General features: G+C 37.8%; 1 protein-coding gene across 1 annotated transcript in view; it reads left to right on the top strand.

The window, feature by feature from the left end:
- Positions 1 to 15,500, top strand: part of LOC126195257 (tetratricopeptide repeat protein 21B-like) — a 269,874-nt gene extending 254,374 nt beyond the window's left edge. The window contains exons 18-20 of the mRNA XM_049933782.1: positions 331 to 521; positions 10,132 to 10,374; positions 14,612 to 15,500. Of these exons, the coding sequence (XP_049789739.1) occupies positions 331 to 521; positions 10,132 to 10,374; positions 14,612 to 14,720 (543 nt within the window). The 3' untranslated portion in view covers positions 14,721 to 15,500. The remainder of the gene's footprint in view (positions 1 to 330; positions 522 to 10,131; positions 10,375 to 14,611) is intronic.
- Positions 15,501 to 16,327: the final 827 nt, after the last annotated feature.

Below are 16,327 nucleotides of genomic sequence, written 5' to 3' on the forward strand. Positions count from 1 at the left end.
CACTCAGAAGTGAAATATTCCCAATATTAATACCATGATTGTACATATAAACATCAGACAGTTAGGCTTACGAGGGATACTGGAACTGCATCTTATTGCATCTTATTACCGGCAATATCACATCATTTTCCATTAATGATTTGCCTATCTCAGACCAGAAAGTGTGTATTATTTAATTATTTGACATGGATTTTGAGATGAATCTGATGACTGATAATTATTTTATAGTGAAATGCAAGTTCTTTCAATTTTTGTTTGTGAAAATAATATAATGAGAAAATATAATAATTCATAAAATTAATTGAACCTTGTTTTTCCCTTTTGTGGCAGAGCAACATCGAACTTGCACTACAGGATTTGACTGCTCTGGCCAGTCAAGAAATACATCGTGATCATGCTGGTCTTGCTCTGGGACTAGCAAGGGCTTATACTCAACTTAAGCAGACTACACGTGCACGTAACCAACTGAAACGTGTAGCACGTTCACCTTGGCGTTTTGAGGAGGCAGACTACTTAGAACAGTGAGTGATTTTTTTAATAATTTGTGGCGCTGAAGTCTATGGCTGCTATCCCGCTTGTGGCTACTTGAATGAAGTGTTGCTGCAGCAGTAGCAAGAAGCAGTCACGCTACACAGAAAAATTTTTCTGGCACACCGAAGCTGCCATAGGGGGATAATGACCCCTGTTTATGTTTAGTGGTTTTGCTGTATCCTAGTCATTTACAATTCACACGTCTAATGAAAACAAAAAAGATTTCTGTGGCTAGGAGCTATCAAGTGAATTAAAATACATTCACATAATTATGGAAGGCTAAAATATGTTATTAGTTTCAGTTTTCTGATTTTTATTTTATTTCCACATATTTAGCAGTCAAGAATTAATTGCCTCGCACAACAGTGAAATTATTTTTGTCAATTTGCTAAATAAATGTGGCTTTTATTTATTGTTTCTGCAGATGCAGTCACTTTATAAGAAACGAAGTGTTTCATTCCATGCTATTGGGTAGTTTCAACTGCTCACTGGATTTTAAGTGCACATTTTCATCTTCTGTCACATTTGGCATTATTTCATAATAAAGAATCAAACACGAAACAATACATAACTGGTACTCCAAGAAAATTTGCGTCCCGAAAAGCGACCTGAAAAGCTTAATACTTCATTTTGAATCTGGACATATGAATGTGTCTTTTAAGCCAAATTATGCATTTTAATATGGTTTATGAGTTTGCTATGCTATCCTGTGATGTCCTATTTCTTTTGTGATACCATGTAAGATCTCTTAATGCTATATGTGTTTGAACATAGGGCATCCTGCGCCATCGTAGCTGCCCATTCACGGTAACTCCTGCTTTCTGGTGCTCTCTGGCAGCTGCTGAAATGAACCCATGTTTAAGAGCTCATGGGAAAATATTGCGAATGGTTCTTTGTAAAGCTTTATTTTCAAAGAAAATTTCCTTTTATGCAAGATGAACTATGCTACATTTGAGAATGTGCAATGAATTTCTTAAATCACAGAGTGTTTCATTCTCATTTAAAATTTAATACTTTGAGGACCAGCCACTTAGAATAATTTCAAGCCCAGAATACCAGACATTAATGTCCTTGTTTAAAATTTTAATGGTGTGTTTGTGTGATGTATTTTAAACTGTAACAGACGCTAAGAAGACCAATGTTATATATGAAAGCTTAGCTTTTCTTGTGGCTATATTATGTACATTAATTTAAACCATTAACTTTTCCTATTCGGTTGTTCAAACTGCTTATCAATAATGTTGCTAGTGGCTGACTACACCACGTATTCTATGCTCTGAAATCTCCTGTCATTGGCTGGCAAGATCACATGACATGACTTATGATTCACTTACATTACTGCATTGCGATCTCTATTTCAATGCCTCAGAAACTAATGTGCTGTGTTTGGTGGAGTTCAAATTTATGCTTTCGTAATAAGAAAATATGCTGCATATCATAATATGAAAATATCCTGTGTACATGTTCCTGTACATCAAAGATCTTTCTGAAACATGTTTTTTGTTCTTTTTCCCCCCTTGCTGAGTTTGGTTTTCTAAAGTGCCTGGAAGTTCTACGCTAGTGTATAAAACCGTTACCATTGAAAGGATTGATATTTTTACAGCTCCAAGGGAAAGTACACTGTCACTTATCACGGAAAACGTGTATTTTCTCCCTGGAGGAAGTGTGTTTTCATGTGTGAAGAAGTGTGTTTGTAACCGGGAGACCCGGAAAAAATCTGGGGAATTTTTTTTCTTGTCCGTGTATACACCCTGTTAGAAGCTGTTGAATTTGTGAACTAAATCAGATAGTCATTTGACAGTCACCGGAATGAATTGGCTTTGTCAGAATTGCATAGGAAAAACAAAAAGGAACTTTGATACATTAATTTTTCATTAGGCCACATATCTACATCTACATTTGTACTCCGCAAGCCACCCAACGGTGTGTAGTGGAGGGCACTTTATGTGCCACTGTCATTACCTCCCTTTCCTGTTGCAGTTGCGTATGGTTCGCAGGAAGAACGACTGCCGGAAAGCCTCTGTGCGCGCTCGAATCTCTCTAATTTTACATTCATGATCTCCTCGGGAGGTATAAGTAGGAAGAAGCAATATATTTGATATCCAGAAACGCACACTCTCGAAACCTGGACAGCAAGCTACACCGCGATGCAGAGCGCCTCTCTTGCAGAGTCTGCCACTTGAGTTTGCAAAACATCTCCGTAACGCTATCACGGTTACCAAATAACCCTGTGATGAAACACGCCGCTCTTCTTTGGATCTTCTCTATCTTCTTCGTCAACCCGACCTGGTACGGATCCCACACTGATGAGCAATACTCAAGTATAGGTCGAACAAGTGTTTATACAATTATTTTTGTTGTATTTACTATGGAAAATAATCATTAGTGATGACAAAATAGATATCTTGTTTAAATGTGATTCCATGTACAGAATATCTGTTTAAGATGAGAGGATGCAATATCGGTTGTTCGGTTGTAAGACTCGTGCCAATAAGTGCAGAACCAATTACCCAATCTGTCTCTCTTTTTTTTTTTTAACTTACTGTATGAAATTAAATGAAACCCACTGGAAAACTTTAACCGTGCTGAAGTACTTTAACTGTGCGAAGACTGGCAGCCATGTAAAGGGCCACTAACTCTTTTAGAGTGTGCAGATGTACACATGAGCAATGGGCGTAACAACATGCAAGTCCAATTAAAGAAAAACAAAAAAGTCTGTGCAGGCCATTCAGTGTATGTGAGCGAAGCAGCAGGCGCTAAGCTAGTACTTTGTAGAATACAAACTAGGAAGAAAGCTGTTTGATTGTTTAATACCGCTATGGATGCAAAGTGACCGTGGCAAAGAAAATGCCGATCACATAGCTATAAAGACAGTAGGATTACTTTTTACAGTAAGAGGAATTGTCAGCATTTCCTTATGATTTACATGCTCATCTTAAATCAGATCCTGATAGTAGTGCAGGAAATGCATGGTATATTAAACTTTTATGAGTTGAAAACATAGTGGTAATGACAGAGCCCTGTGGTCTTCGTAGTCTGTGATCCATTACTGTTGCAGTTCTCAACTTTGTTCTTCTATGTCCCAAATATATATGACGATTTTTAGATACATATCTGTATTGTTCACGTCATTTTCATTACAGCTGTTCCTGTTGTATTTTAGTAGTATTCAGACTACTCATATTTGCAAAAACTTACACATACTTTGTCACATCATACACTAAAAGTCTGTTCTTCAGTTTTGTCACATGTTTTCTTTAGAAATTGGATCTTATATCTTGCTGACTCATGTCATTCACATTCTGCAACTGTTTATGTTACATTAAGTTGGATTAAGATCTGAACAACATTTTCACACCAATAATTATGAGAGAGCTATTCAGATTTATGCTTGACTGGCATGTAGATGATCAATAAACTTGTGTAGGAGAGATAGTGCTATCATCCACAGTTGTAGGTCACTAACGAGAGTATTATTGCTATTTAGGAACTTGCAAAAGATAACCTGCAAGGGCTGTCCTCAAAGTCTCATTGTAAATAACCTCAAATATTATAAGAATTGACACCAATATCTGAAAACAACAGAGATGTTGTAAGACTTAGTTAGGCATAGAGAAATGTTCATTTGAATATCTGATGGTTGGAGTTAAATAGCAAATATTTACACCAATGACCTTTTCATCATTTTTGATGATGTAGAGGATATTTAATGACATACATAAAATGTGTAATGGCATCTGCCACCATAATACACATTAATTTCTGGAAAATGTCTGTGAAGTTGAAATGTAGGCACTTCCATTGGCCTTGTGGTACTTCTCAAGATTGGAACTGCTAGTATGCAGTTGGAGACTTACTCCTTTACCCTGCTGTTCCCAATTCAGTCACAGACGAAGAATTGAGGAAAACTGCACAAAAACTGAAACCCAAGAAATCAGCGGGTGATGACAAAATATTGCATCATATAATATAGCAAGTAAGCGAGCAAATAATCTCACCATTGCTGGACAGAGCAAACAGCTCTTTCAGAGATGGAATTTTTGCAGACAAACTGAAGATAAACAGGGTGGTGCCAGTGAACCAGAAAGGGGATAAGGATGAGCCTAACAACTATAGGCCAGTTTCACTTATATCAGGTTTCTCAAAAATCCTGGAAATGCTTATGTATAGTAGATTAGTTGATTATCTGGACAGATACAGCATTATTATACCATCACAGTATTGTTTCAGAAAGAGTAAGTCTATGGAATCAGCAATTGCCAATCTGACGGAATATATTATACAGTCCTTACATGAAAAACAAACTGTGTCTGTGATATTTCTGGATATCTCCAAAGCAACATTACTGACCATGAAATACTTCTAAGAAAATTGTAAAACTATAATATTCAAGGACAAGCAGGCGAGTGGATAGAATCATACTTACGCAACAGGAGACAATATGTATCAATAGGGAATGTGTATCAGTCAGAAACCAAAGACATCAAATATGGAGTGCCACAGGAATCCGTAATGGGGCTGTTGCTGTTTAATATGTTTGTTAATGACATAGGTGTTGAAGAGAATGAGAAGAAAATATCATATGCAGATGACATGACAATATTGAACATTGACGAAAATGTGTTACAGCTCGAGAGAAGAGCATACATATCTGCAAACACCACATCTCTGTGGCTCCTGGAAAGTTTTCTTGTTATAAACCTAAAGAAGACTATGTATGCAGTGATCAGAAATAAAGAGAAGATTATGCACTTGTTTAGAGGTGGATGACATGAGACTGGAAGAAGTATAATCCACTGGATTCTTAGGTATTTCTGTGGATAACGAGCTGAAATGGAAACAGCATATTAATTCTGTCTGTAAGAAACTCAGCTCCGTCACATTCATAATGAGGCAGTTATCACAGTATGCAGACAAACAGCTCCTGTGAATAGTATACCATGTTGTTGTTGTTGTTGTTGTTGTTGTTGTGGTCTTCAGTCCTGAGACTGGTTTGATGCAGCTCTCCATGCTACTCTATCCTGTGCAAGCTTCTTCACCTCCCAGTACTTACTGCAACCTACATCCTTCTGAATCTGCTTAGTGTATTCATCTCTTGGTCTCGCTCTATGATTTTTGCCCTCCACGCTGCCCTCCAATGCTAAATTTGTGATCCCTTGATGCCTCAGAACATGTCCTACTAACTGGTCCTTTTTTTTTTTTGTGCCACAAACTCCTCTTCTCCCCAATTCTATTCAATACTTCATCATTGGTTATGTGATCTACCCATCTAATCTTCAGCATTCTTCTGTAGCACCACATTTTGAAAGCTTCTATTCTCTTCTTGTCCAAACTATTTATCATCCACGTTTCACTTCCATACATGGCTACACTCCATACAAATGCTTTCAGAAACGACTTCCTGACACTTAAATCTATACTCGATGTTAACAAATTTCTCTTCTTCAGAAATGCTTTCCTTGCCATTTCCAGTCTACAATTTGTATCCTCTCTACTTCGACCATCATCAGTTATTTTGCTCCCCAAATAGCAAAACTCCTTTACTACATTAAGTGTCTCATTTCCTTATCTAATTCCCTCAGCATCATCCGGCTTAATTCGACTACATTCCATTATCCTCGTTTTGCTTTTGTTGATATTCATCTTATATCCTCCTTTCAAGACACTGTCCATTCCGTTCAACTGCTCTTCCAAGTCCTTTGCTGCCTCTGACAGAATTACAATGTCATCGGCGAACCTCAAAGTTTTTATTTCTTCTCCATGGATTATAATACCTACTCCAAATTTTTCTTTTGTTTCCTTTACTGCTTGCTCAATATACAGATTGAATAACATTGGGGAGAGCTACAACGGTGTCTCACTCCCTTCCCAACCACTGCTTCCCTTTCATGCCCCTCGACTCTTATAACTGCCATCTGGTTTACGTACAAATTGTAAATAGCCTTTTTCTCCCTGTATTTTACCCCTGCCACCTTTAGAATTTGAAAGAGAGTATTTCAGCCAACATTGTCAAAAGCTTTCTCTAAGTCTACAAACGCTAGAAACGTAGGTTTGCCTTTCTTTAATCTTTCTTCTAAGATAAGTCGTAAGGTCAGTATTGCCTCTCGTGTTCCAATATTTCTATGGGATCCAAACTGATCATCCCCGAGGTCGGCTTCTACCAGTTTTTCCATTTGTCTGTAAAGAATTCGTGTTAGTATTTTGCAGCTGTGACTTATTAAACTGATAGTTCGGTAATTTTCACACCTGTCAACACCTGCTTTCTTTGAGATTGGAATTATTATATTCTTCTTGAAGTCTGAGGGAATTTCGCCTGTCTCATACATCTTGCTCACCAGATGGTAGAATTTTGTCAGGACTGGCTCTCCCAAGGCTGTCAGTAGTTCTAATGGAATGTTGTCTACTCCCAGGACTTTGTTTTGGCTCAGGTCTTTCAGTGCTATGCCAACTCCTCACGCTGTATCGTATCTCCCATTTCATCTTCGTCTACATCCTCTTCCATTTCCATAATATTGTTCTCAAGTACATCGCCCTTGTATAGACCCTCTATATACTCCTTCCACCTTTCTGCTTTCCCTTCTTTGCTTAGAACTGGGTTTCCATCTGAGCTCTTGATATTCATACAAGTGGTTCTCTTTTCTCCAAAGGTCTCTTTAATTTTCCTGTAGGCAGTATCTATGTTACCCCTAGTGAGATAAGCCTCTACATCCTTACATTTGTCCTCTAGTCATGCCTGCTTAGCCATTTTGCTCTTCCTGTCGATCTCATTTTTGAGACGTTTGTATTCCTTTTTGCCTGCTTCATTTACTGCATTTTTATATTTTCTCCTTTCATCAACTAAATTCAATAATTCTTCTGTTACCCAAGGATTTCTACTAGCCCTAGTCTTTTTACCTACTTGATCCTCTGCTGCCTTCACTACTTCATCCCTCAGAGCTACCCATTCTTCATCTACTGTACTTCTTTCCTCCATTCCTGTCAATTGTTCCCTTATGCTCTCCCTGAAACTCTGTAAAACCTCTGGTTTAGTCAGTTTATCCAGGTCCCATCTCCCTAAATTCCTACCTTTTTGCGGTTTCTTCAGTTTTAATCTACAGTTCATAACCAATAGATTGTGGTCAGAGTCCACATCGGCCCCTGGAAATGTGTTACAATTCAAAACCTGGTTCCTGAATCTCTGTCGTACCATTATATAATCCATGTGATACCTTCTAGTATCTCCAGGATTCTTCCATGTATACTACCTTCTTTCATGATTCTTGAACCAAGTGTTAGCTGTAATTAAGTTATGCTCTGTGCAAAACTCTACCAGGCGGCTTCCTCTTTCATTTCGTAGCCCCAATCCATATTCACCTACTATGTTTCCTTCTCTCCCTTTTCCTACTCTCGAATTCCAGTCACCCATGACTATTAAATTTTCGTCTCCCACACTACCTGAATAATTTCTTTTCTCTCATCATACATTTCATCAATTTCTTCATCATTTGCAGAGCTAGTTGGCATATAAACTTGTACTACTGTAGTAGGCGTGGGCTTCGTGTCTATCTTGGCCACAATAATGCGTTCACTATGCTGTTTGTAGTAGCTTACCCATACTCCTATTTTTTTATTCATTATTAAACTTACTCCTGCATTACCCCTATTTGATTTTGTATTTTTAACCCTGTATTCACCTGACGAAAAGTCTTGTTCCTCCTGCCACCGAACTTCACTAATTCCCACTATATCTAACTTTAACCTATCCATTTCCCTTTTTAAATTTTTTCTTCAAACTGCATCTGCAGGATGCAGTGATAGTGTGGGGAAACTCAAACATTCAAGGGAAAAAAAAAAAAGGACAATCAGGATCATATTAAGGTGAAAGTCTTCTGAAACATGCATAAACTACTTCAAAAGACTAGGCATCTTAACTTTTACAGCCTTCTACTAATATATTTCACAAAAGATAGTGCAGAGTGGACTATAAATGCTAGGTACACACCCACTGCACATGGAGGAAGAATGACATACGAAGTGTACCCCACTGACATGCCTGAAAAAGGACCCCAAGTACTCAGGTGTCAGATTACTAAGAAGTATGCCTAAGAAACGGCGTTACAATCCCCATGACACTTAAGTTTTGAAAGAACTTCAAAGACTATCTGCTGGAGAAGGAATCTTGAGAGTGTTGAAGAGTATTTATCACATTACATTTGTATATATTATTATTTATAACAGTGATGTTACAACTACATTCACGGTACATCATGTAATCTTACAGGATCAAATTAAATTCAGTTCAGTTCAATTCAATCTAACAGCTGTGGATCTCACCCCACTTTGTGATAAAATCTTTTGTCAAAGCCCATTAGTTGGGCTGCATTTTCATCTTCTAGTCATCTATATTTGAACATATTTCCAATATTTGTCATCAATACTAGATAAAGCTTCAGCATCATTTATTTTTGTTATGAAGGACGGTCTGAAACAGATTTGTGCTATATGTGTGAACATCTGCTTGGAACAATTGTGCAACAATTGTTTACAGGGTGTCCATGCCATATGACCATAAATGTAAATTGGATGTTCTACATATAACTTGCTGGGATCTTCTGGAACTTGAGGCTCAGATTGTGGTGTCACCGCCAGACACCACACTTGCTAGGTGGTAGCTTAAATCGGCCGCGGTCCATTAGTACATATCGGACCCGTGTGTCGCCACTGTCAGGATCGCAGACCGAGCGCCACCACAAGGCAGGTCTCGAGAGACTGACTAGCACTCGCCCCAGTTGTACGGACGACATTGCTAGCGACTACACGTACGAAGCCTTTCTCTCATTTGCCGAGAGACCGTTAGAATAGCCTTCAGATAAGTCCATGGCTACGACATAGCAAGGCGCCATTAACCATATCTGGAGAGAGTCTCACTTGTATTATCAAGAGCAATGTACAACAAGAAATTAAAGTTAAGTATACGAGAAGCTCCGTTCTTTTCTTTATAGCTTTCATCACGTATCCTGTTTCAGACTTAACGCCAGTCGGCGTGTGTGTACGCGTGCCTTTCGGCTACTTCTCAGTGTGGCGTAGCTAGCTTGTTACGCCACAACACAGATATCTCGGCAAATATAGTACTATGTTGCTCAGATATCTGCATGTTATTCAGTATTCCTCCTTTTGATTATATATGTTCTTCCAGACTAGTTTATTCTCTCTCCGTTAATATAAAAACTCAGCAAGTGCTGTAATTTCTTTGACTTGTATTACTCTACTTACAGGCATGATTTGTTTCTTAAGGCAAACCCATATACTTAGCTCATTTGTGTGATGATATGAAAAGAAACTATAGCCCTTAAGTTTCAGATAGCATCATATGTAATACCTGAAAATGGAAAAAAGCAAAATGTAAGTGGCAACATAAAGAATAGTTCTCTTCAAGAATCAGATAACTTTAATATTTGTATCTTCTATTTTCAGAAAGAGCATCTAGTTCTTGATAACTCAATTTCTTGAATGACTTCTTTCATATTATTGGAACAATTATGTGAAATATGTGAATGTCCTTATATTAGCAGCAAAATAAATTCTTTGGCTATGTAACTCAGCAACTTTGCAAACTTCTAGGTGTTGGTTGACACTCGCTGAAGCACAAGGTAGCACTAGTTCTGGAGCTTCTGAATTATTAGCTCGTGTCTTGCGGCATAACCGTGGTTGTGTGCATGCCCATGAATTGCTTGGCCAAGCTGCAGAAACAGAACAGCGGTACCGAGATGCTGCCCTGAGCTATTCTACAGCATGGGTTCTCAGTAGGCGGTCTAATCCTGTGCTTGGTAGCAAACTGGCTTTCTGTCACATGAAAGCAAAAAGGTAAGTCATTATTACTCATGATAATGTAGGCATTAATATGATAAGTACAATTTAATGTAGAATGAACTTGTAACTGCTCCTCTGATATAAACTGAAACTTTACTTTGCTTGATTATGCTTTCTTCTTTCTGTGCCTTAGTAAAAGAGGTTTTCTTCCCTTGTAACTGAAGAGAAAGATGCATGGTTCTTCCAGCTTTCCAAAATGTAATTAAACAATAAAAAACTGTAAATTGCTTTGTTTGTAATCTGCTTTAACACTTGTTTTATTTGTGCAATACTGTTTCACATACAGAGTTCATCATGCACAGAAAGTTAACTACCAGGTCAGGCTGCAATGCCAGTTTCAAAAACATCATCATGAATACAAGAACAGTCTTAAATAATGCACAAAAGTAACTGAGTTCAGTTACGCTCAGAGCTTCCATACAGTACACAATGCGAGTAGATGAGGGCCCAACTACAGACATTAGTCAACTGCTTTGTGGGTGAGCTTTATCTTTTTAGGCAAGCCATGCTATTTGCCTGAATAGCTATTGTCCATATTGCTAGCACTCATGCTGAGCTGTCACAAGTTTTAATATGCAGACAGGGTTTTCAGTTTCTAATCTCTGTCTAGTGAGAAGGATTTTGAAAGTGAACTAATAAAAAATTTAAACAAATTGTTTGAGTACTGTGTCAGATGGTAACTCAGGCCCAATATTTCCTAATCGGGACTGTGTTTCTCCATTTGTCTTATAGACTGATATCTATTAGATAAATCCAGGTTTTCGGCCAGTTATGATGTGAGATAACAGTGAGACCCAAAAATGCCATAATCATTTGTATAACACTACCAAAAGACACTGGTCACAACTGGATATTTTCAAACTTGCATGAATCTGTTAGGGACAGATAAATCTTTCCTTGCTCTTGTTTTCTTTCCTGCTGAACACTGTTCAGCAGTATGGCTAGAAAACAAACATATTTTTTAGACTTCTGTACAGCTGAATGCATCTCAGAGGACAGTCAGTTTAACTACTCAGTCAGCTTCCATCAGTTGGCTTTCTCTAAAATATTTGTCTGTTCCATCTTCATAAAAGAACTCTGCTTTTGAATGAGTGGAGGAAATTATGAAGAGAGTTATATTTTATGTTACTCTGAAATACCAGATAAGCCAAGATTGCTTGTAAATCTTCTGAGTGAATACCAGTTTCAACAGATCTGGGCTGTTACAAGATCCAATGATGACAGCATGGATCTGTCAAAACCGGTAATCAATAAAAAGATTTACAAGCGATCTTGGCGTACCTGATATTTCAGAATAATATAACAATCCAGATTGCCCTTAGCTGCTGATATAATGTCAAATGAATATAACATAGGCTCTAAGACTCTGTCTTTCAAAAGAGGCTTTGTCATGGAGATCAGCATATAAGAAAGTGACACAATTATTAGTAGATATGTCTGAATAGAAGAAGGACGGGAAGAAAGAATAACAAGAGGCAAAATGAATTTATATGAAGTCTAAAAGCTGATGTCCTTGGTGGCCAACTACCAAAGAGATTGTTGCTCCAAGGCAACTGTTACTGTACGGGACCAACAGTGTCCTTTGTTGTGTAATTAAAAAAACACAAATGAGACTCTGAAGGTGACAACATTTATGATAACGGAACAGTTTGTTGTGGAGGGTTGCCCTGGAAGAACACTCTTGAGAATCTAGGAAGCATATCATGGAAGAATGAATCAAACAGTTAATTTGGTTGAATAATGAAACATCATTAACTGGGTGCAAGGTTCTTAATTACTTTGTATCAACTATATATTCGTCTGTATTTATTTTTAAATTATGAGACAGAATTGCTGACAAACCATCATAGCTTTCAGAGCAAACCCTGATCCTCACTGTAGGTGATTCCTCTTATCCTCGGGTCTGTCCACCTGCTTAGCTGGGTGGTTACATGCGTGCCTCCCATGCAGTGGGCCCGGGTTTGATTCCCGGCCGGGTTTGGATTTTCTCCGTTCATGGACTGGATGTTGTGTTGTCCTCATCATCATTTCATCCTCATCACTGACATGCAGGTTGCCCTGTGAGGTGTCCACTGAAATGAGACATCCACTCGGCTGCCAAACTTCCCTGGATGGGGCCTCCCGGCCAACAATGCCATACGCTCGTTTCATTTCATTGTTTTTTTTTGGGGTGAGGAGGGGGTTTGGGGGGGGGGGGGGCGTCTGAGTGATCTGAGCCATTCACAGCTTGTCCCTTTCTCTTTCCCGAGGAAGGAACTAGCAGTGAGAGCAAGGACAGTGTGCTTTTTTGCTTTTATGTGTAGCTATCAGCAGCAGTACACATTTCACCTTCTGAAGGTAAGTAATCGCCAGATTCTATCTCAAAAATTATTAGTTTTCTGTATTTATTTTGTAATTTAGTGCAATAATTCTCATTTGTATTCTGATAAATACAGTAATAATTGTACAAGGGTCGGGTCGTACAGTAAGTAATTCAACTCATTATTTCCTCAAAGCAGAATGGTTTTATTCATGATATAAATACACCAAATTGTTCCCCATTTCTTCAGTTATAAAACTCTGTCTTTCATCATAATCTCCATTCGTTTCTGTGGCATTATGCCATCTTAATGTGAGGGTGTGCAGGCCATCATAGTCTGCACATTCAGCCAATTTCTTGCTCCATAAATAACTTCCCCATCATTACAGTAGAGCTTCCTTGGAGTCCATTCTTCAGTGGGCCAAAGAGATGTATGTCAGAAGTGCGGCACCTGTGCTGTAGGGTATGCAAGGAAGAACAGTCCACTGAAATTGTATGATCTTCTCTTGGATGTGCAGACTTCTGCATGACCTTGCGTGATTGAGAAGGAGTTCACATTTTTGTGGCTATCAATACGCTGTAATCATTTCTTCAATTTCCTAAGAGTCTCACAATACACTTTGGAGTTGATTGGTTGACCATGAGGGAGGACACTGAAGAGAATAACCCCTTCAGAGTCCCAGAAGATTTTACCAGCTGAGGGTACTATTTTGAACTTTTCCCTCAAAGAAGACATTGTGTGATTCCACTACATAGATTGCCGTTTTATTTCAAGCTCAAAATGGTGAAGCTTTGTTTCTGCTCTGTGGCAAAATTTGAGAAGAAATCATCTCCATCAACATCATAACAAACAAACAGTAAGGTGCAGATGTTCCTTGTTTCTTCTTTATGCTATTCAATGAGGTTTAGTGGATCCCAAGAGGCACAAACCTTTGAATGTGATACCTAGTGGACAAATGTGTTAGTATTGCAAATAAAGATGTCAAGTTGAACACTGAGTTGCTTTTTGTCATTCATTGGTCACCCTGAATCACAGTGTGCACGTGTTGCAACATCGCAGGCTCACAGCAGTATGTGGAGTTCAGACAGATTTCCATCTCCTTCTTCTGTTGACTACAGACTCTTCACTCAGCAGGCTTACCATGTGTTTATCCACTGCCTGTACCTGTAAAAATTCTGAAAGTGTTTGTGAATGTTTCTGATGGTCTAGTTTTCCTCCAAAAGGAGTTCAATGACTGTGCTATCCTTGGAATACATCTCAGTTCCAGATGCCATTTTGAAGACTGGACACAGCACTCTCATCTAACAGGAGTTACTGAAAATGCATGAGATGATGCATGAATGTTTAAGGATGTCACAGCTGAAATTACAATTTTTTTAATCCAAAATTGGCGGAGAAAGGAAATTGTTGCACCACTTATCGAACACCTCTTGTTTATGTGATTCTGTTTCTTTCATGGCTGTTTTAGAAGGATCTGGCCTGGGAAAAGAACACTTATCAATTACTTTCTGGTATTTTCACTGTGAAAAAGGTTATTCTTGAAAACTGGTAGACATACAAGTGTATCAAGTGTTTTGTGGAAAGTAGCTGTATGAACGCTTGAATAGGAGGAGGATTGAGGAGCAGAGAGACTCATAGAAAAATTAATAGTTCTCCCTCTCTTTCTCCCACTGAGGTGGTGCAGTGGTTAGCACACTGGACTCACATTCTGGAGGATGAAAGTTCAAATCTGTGCCCGGCCATCCTGATTTAGCTTTTCTATGATCTCCCTAGGTCACAAAGAACATCACCTGGAAACTTAGTGATTATTTTCTTTTCTTGTGTGCCGGCATGCTGTTCAGCCATATCTCCATTTCATCAGTAGTGATCTGTCCCCTTAGAGATGCAATTTTTACTAATGATTGCCATTTTATTTGCATATTTTCCTACAGGTATGCAGAAGCCATTGATGTCTGCCAGCAAGTGCTTAAGCTGCAACCAGATTTTCCCCGCATACGCAAGGATATTCTAGAAAAATGTCGTAATAATTTAAGAACTTGATCACTCTCAGCCTTAATGGATTTTGCCATGAGCGACATTGTGAACATCCGTCCATAATTTAAGTTAACACAGTAAGCAACTTTTATAAGCTTATTGAACTACGCAGTTCTGTTATTTGTCTTCTGTACATGGTATTTTACATTCTACCTGAAAAGTCTTTAGTATTCTCTGTATTTAGCTGTTATGACACCCTCATGAACACTGAATACATATTTCTGAAGGTTGTTATCATAAAAAATAAAATTAAATATAGCTTTTTAAAAAAGTGTGCAAGTTATTGGAAATATGTAGTTCACATGAGTGTTTGAAACCGTGTGACAGTAGATCATCACAAGTAGAAAAAGCCACTACAAGTCACCTTTATAAGTTTGGGAGTCTGCAGCTCATTTTTATTTTATGTACATGGGAACCTGGATTTTGTTTCCATTTTTAATCATTAAAACATTGCAATGCACTTAATTTTTGATGTAAAAATTATAGCACTTTTAAGAGAATGAAATATTAGAGCCTTGGACTTGATTTGACTTTTATTTATGTTAAATTGTTAAATTATATTCAGAACAAAGGATGTACTGTAATGTAGGACAAGTCAAAGAATACAACATTACTTGGAGAGAAAGAGGGAGAAAAAGAAAAATATAAATGATAAATTTTCCGTATGCGTATTAATTATCATTATTTTCAGTCCAGTTGTTGAAATTGAGTGTCTACCATACTTAATGGTTCATACAATACTGCAAACAATATATACACAAGACACGAAACATTACATGATACATATGCAATAAGCAATATTACAATATAATTTGTAATATGATGTATATTTTGCTTAATAAATAGCTCTAAAAATTCATTAAAATTATAAAAAATGTGTTTCAGTTTGTTCTTAAATATGAGGGTAGACAATATCCATTGAACCTTATTGTAAACTCTTTTTCTTCTGGGCTGGGTAATTCAATTTTTTCACAGCATGGAGAGTTATTGAGTCTTTGTGAAGACTTTGCTTGTGCCTTGTTCCATGATCGTGAATCTCTAATGTAGTTTGGAAAAGTTTTTTGTTGTTGAATTCAAATATTGTCAATGAGCAGATATATTGAGTGTCAATATGCAGATCTTGAAAAGATGCCTGCAAGATGTCCAGTATGTAACTCTACAGATCAACCTCAAAGCTTGTTTTTGTAGGTTAAAAATGTTCATTCCACCATAATTTGTTTTCCATTCATATTCCTAGAAATTTTGTATATGGAGTTTCATTGATTGCCCACTGATATCTGTTTCAAGAACTTGGAGCTTGTTGTTTGCTATCTGAAATGGCATTAGGTTGTTTTTTGAAAGATTTAATGATAGACTGTGTAACATTTCATCATGGCCTACTGTCTGAAGGAGAACGCCCTAGTCGTCCTTGACCTCACATCAGCATTCCAGCAGAAGAAGCAATAAATGACAATCCCTACTTAAACCCCCAGCAGGTATGCTGTTGTAAAAAGTACAACAGCAATGGGTTTTATGCCTTTTTATCAATCCCATAACCTTGAGCTATTGTGCCACTGTTCATTGTATTCCATTGCTGATGCTGACTTGACAATGTTAGAACATATCCAGTTTCT

Source organism: Schistocerca nitens, chromosome 7, assembly GCF_023898315.1.
Source record: "Schistocerca nitens isolate TAMUIC-IGC-003100 chromosome 7, iqSchNite1.1, whole genome shotgun sequence".
NCBI classification, from domain to species: Eukaryota; Metazoa; Arthropoda; class Insecta; order Orthoptera; family Acrididae; genus Schistocerca; species Schistocerca nitens.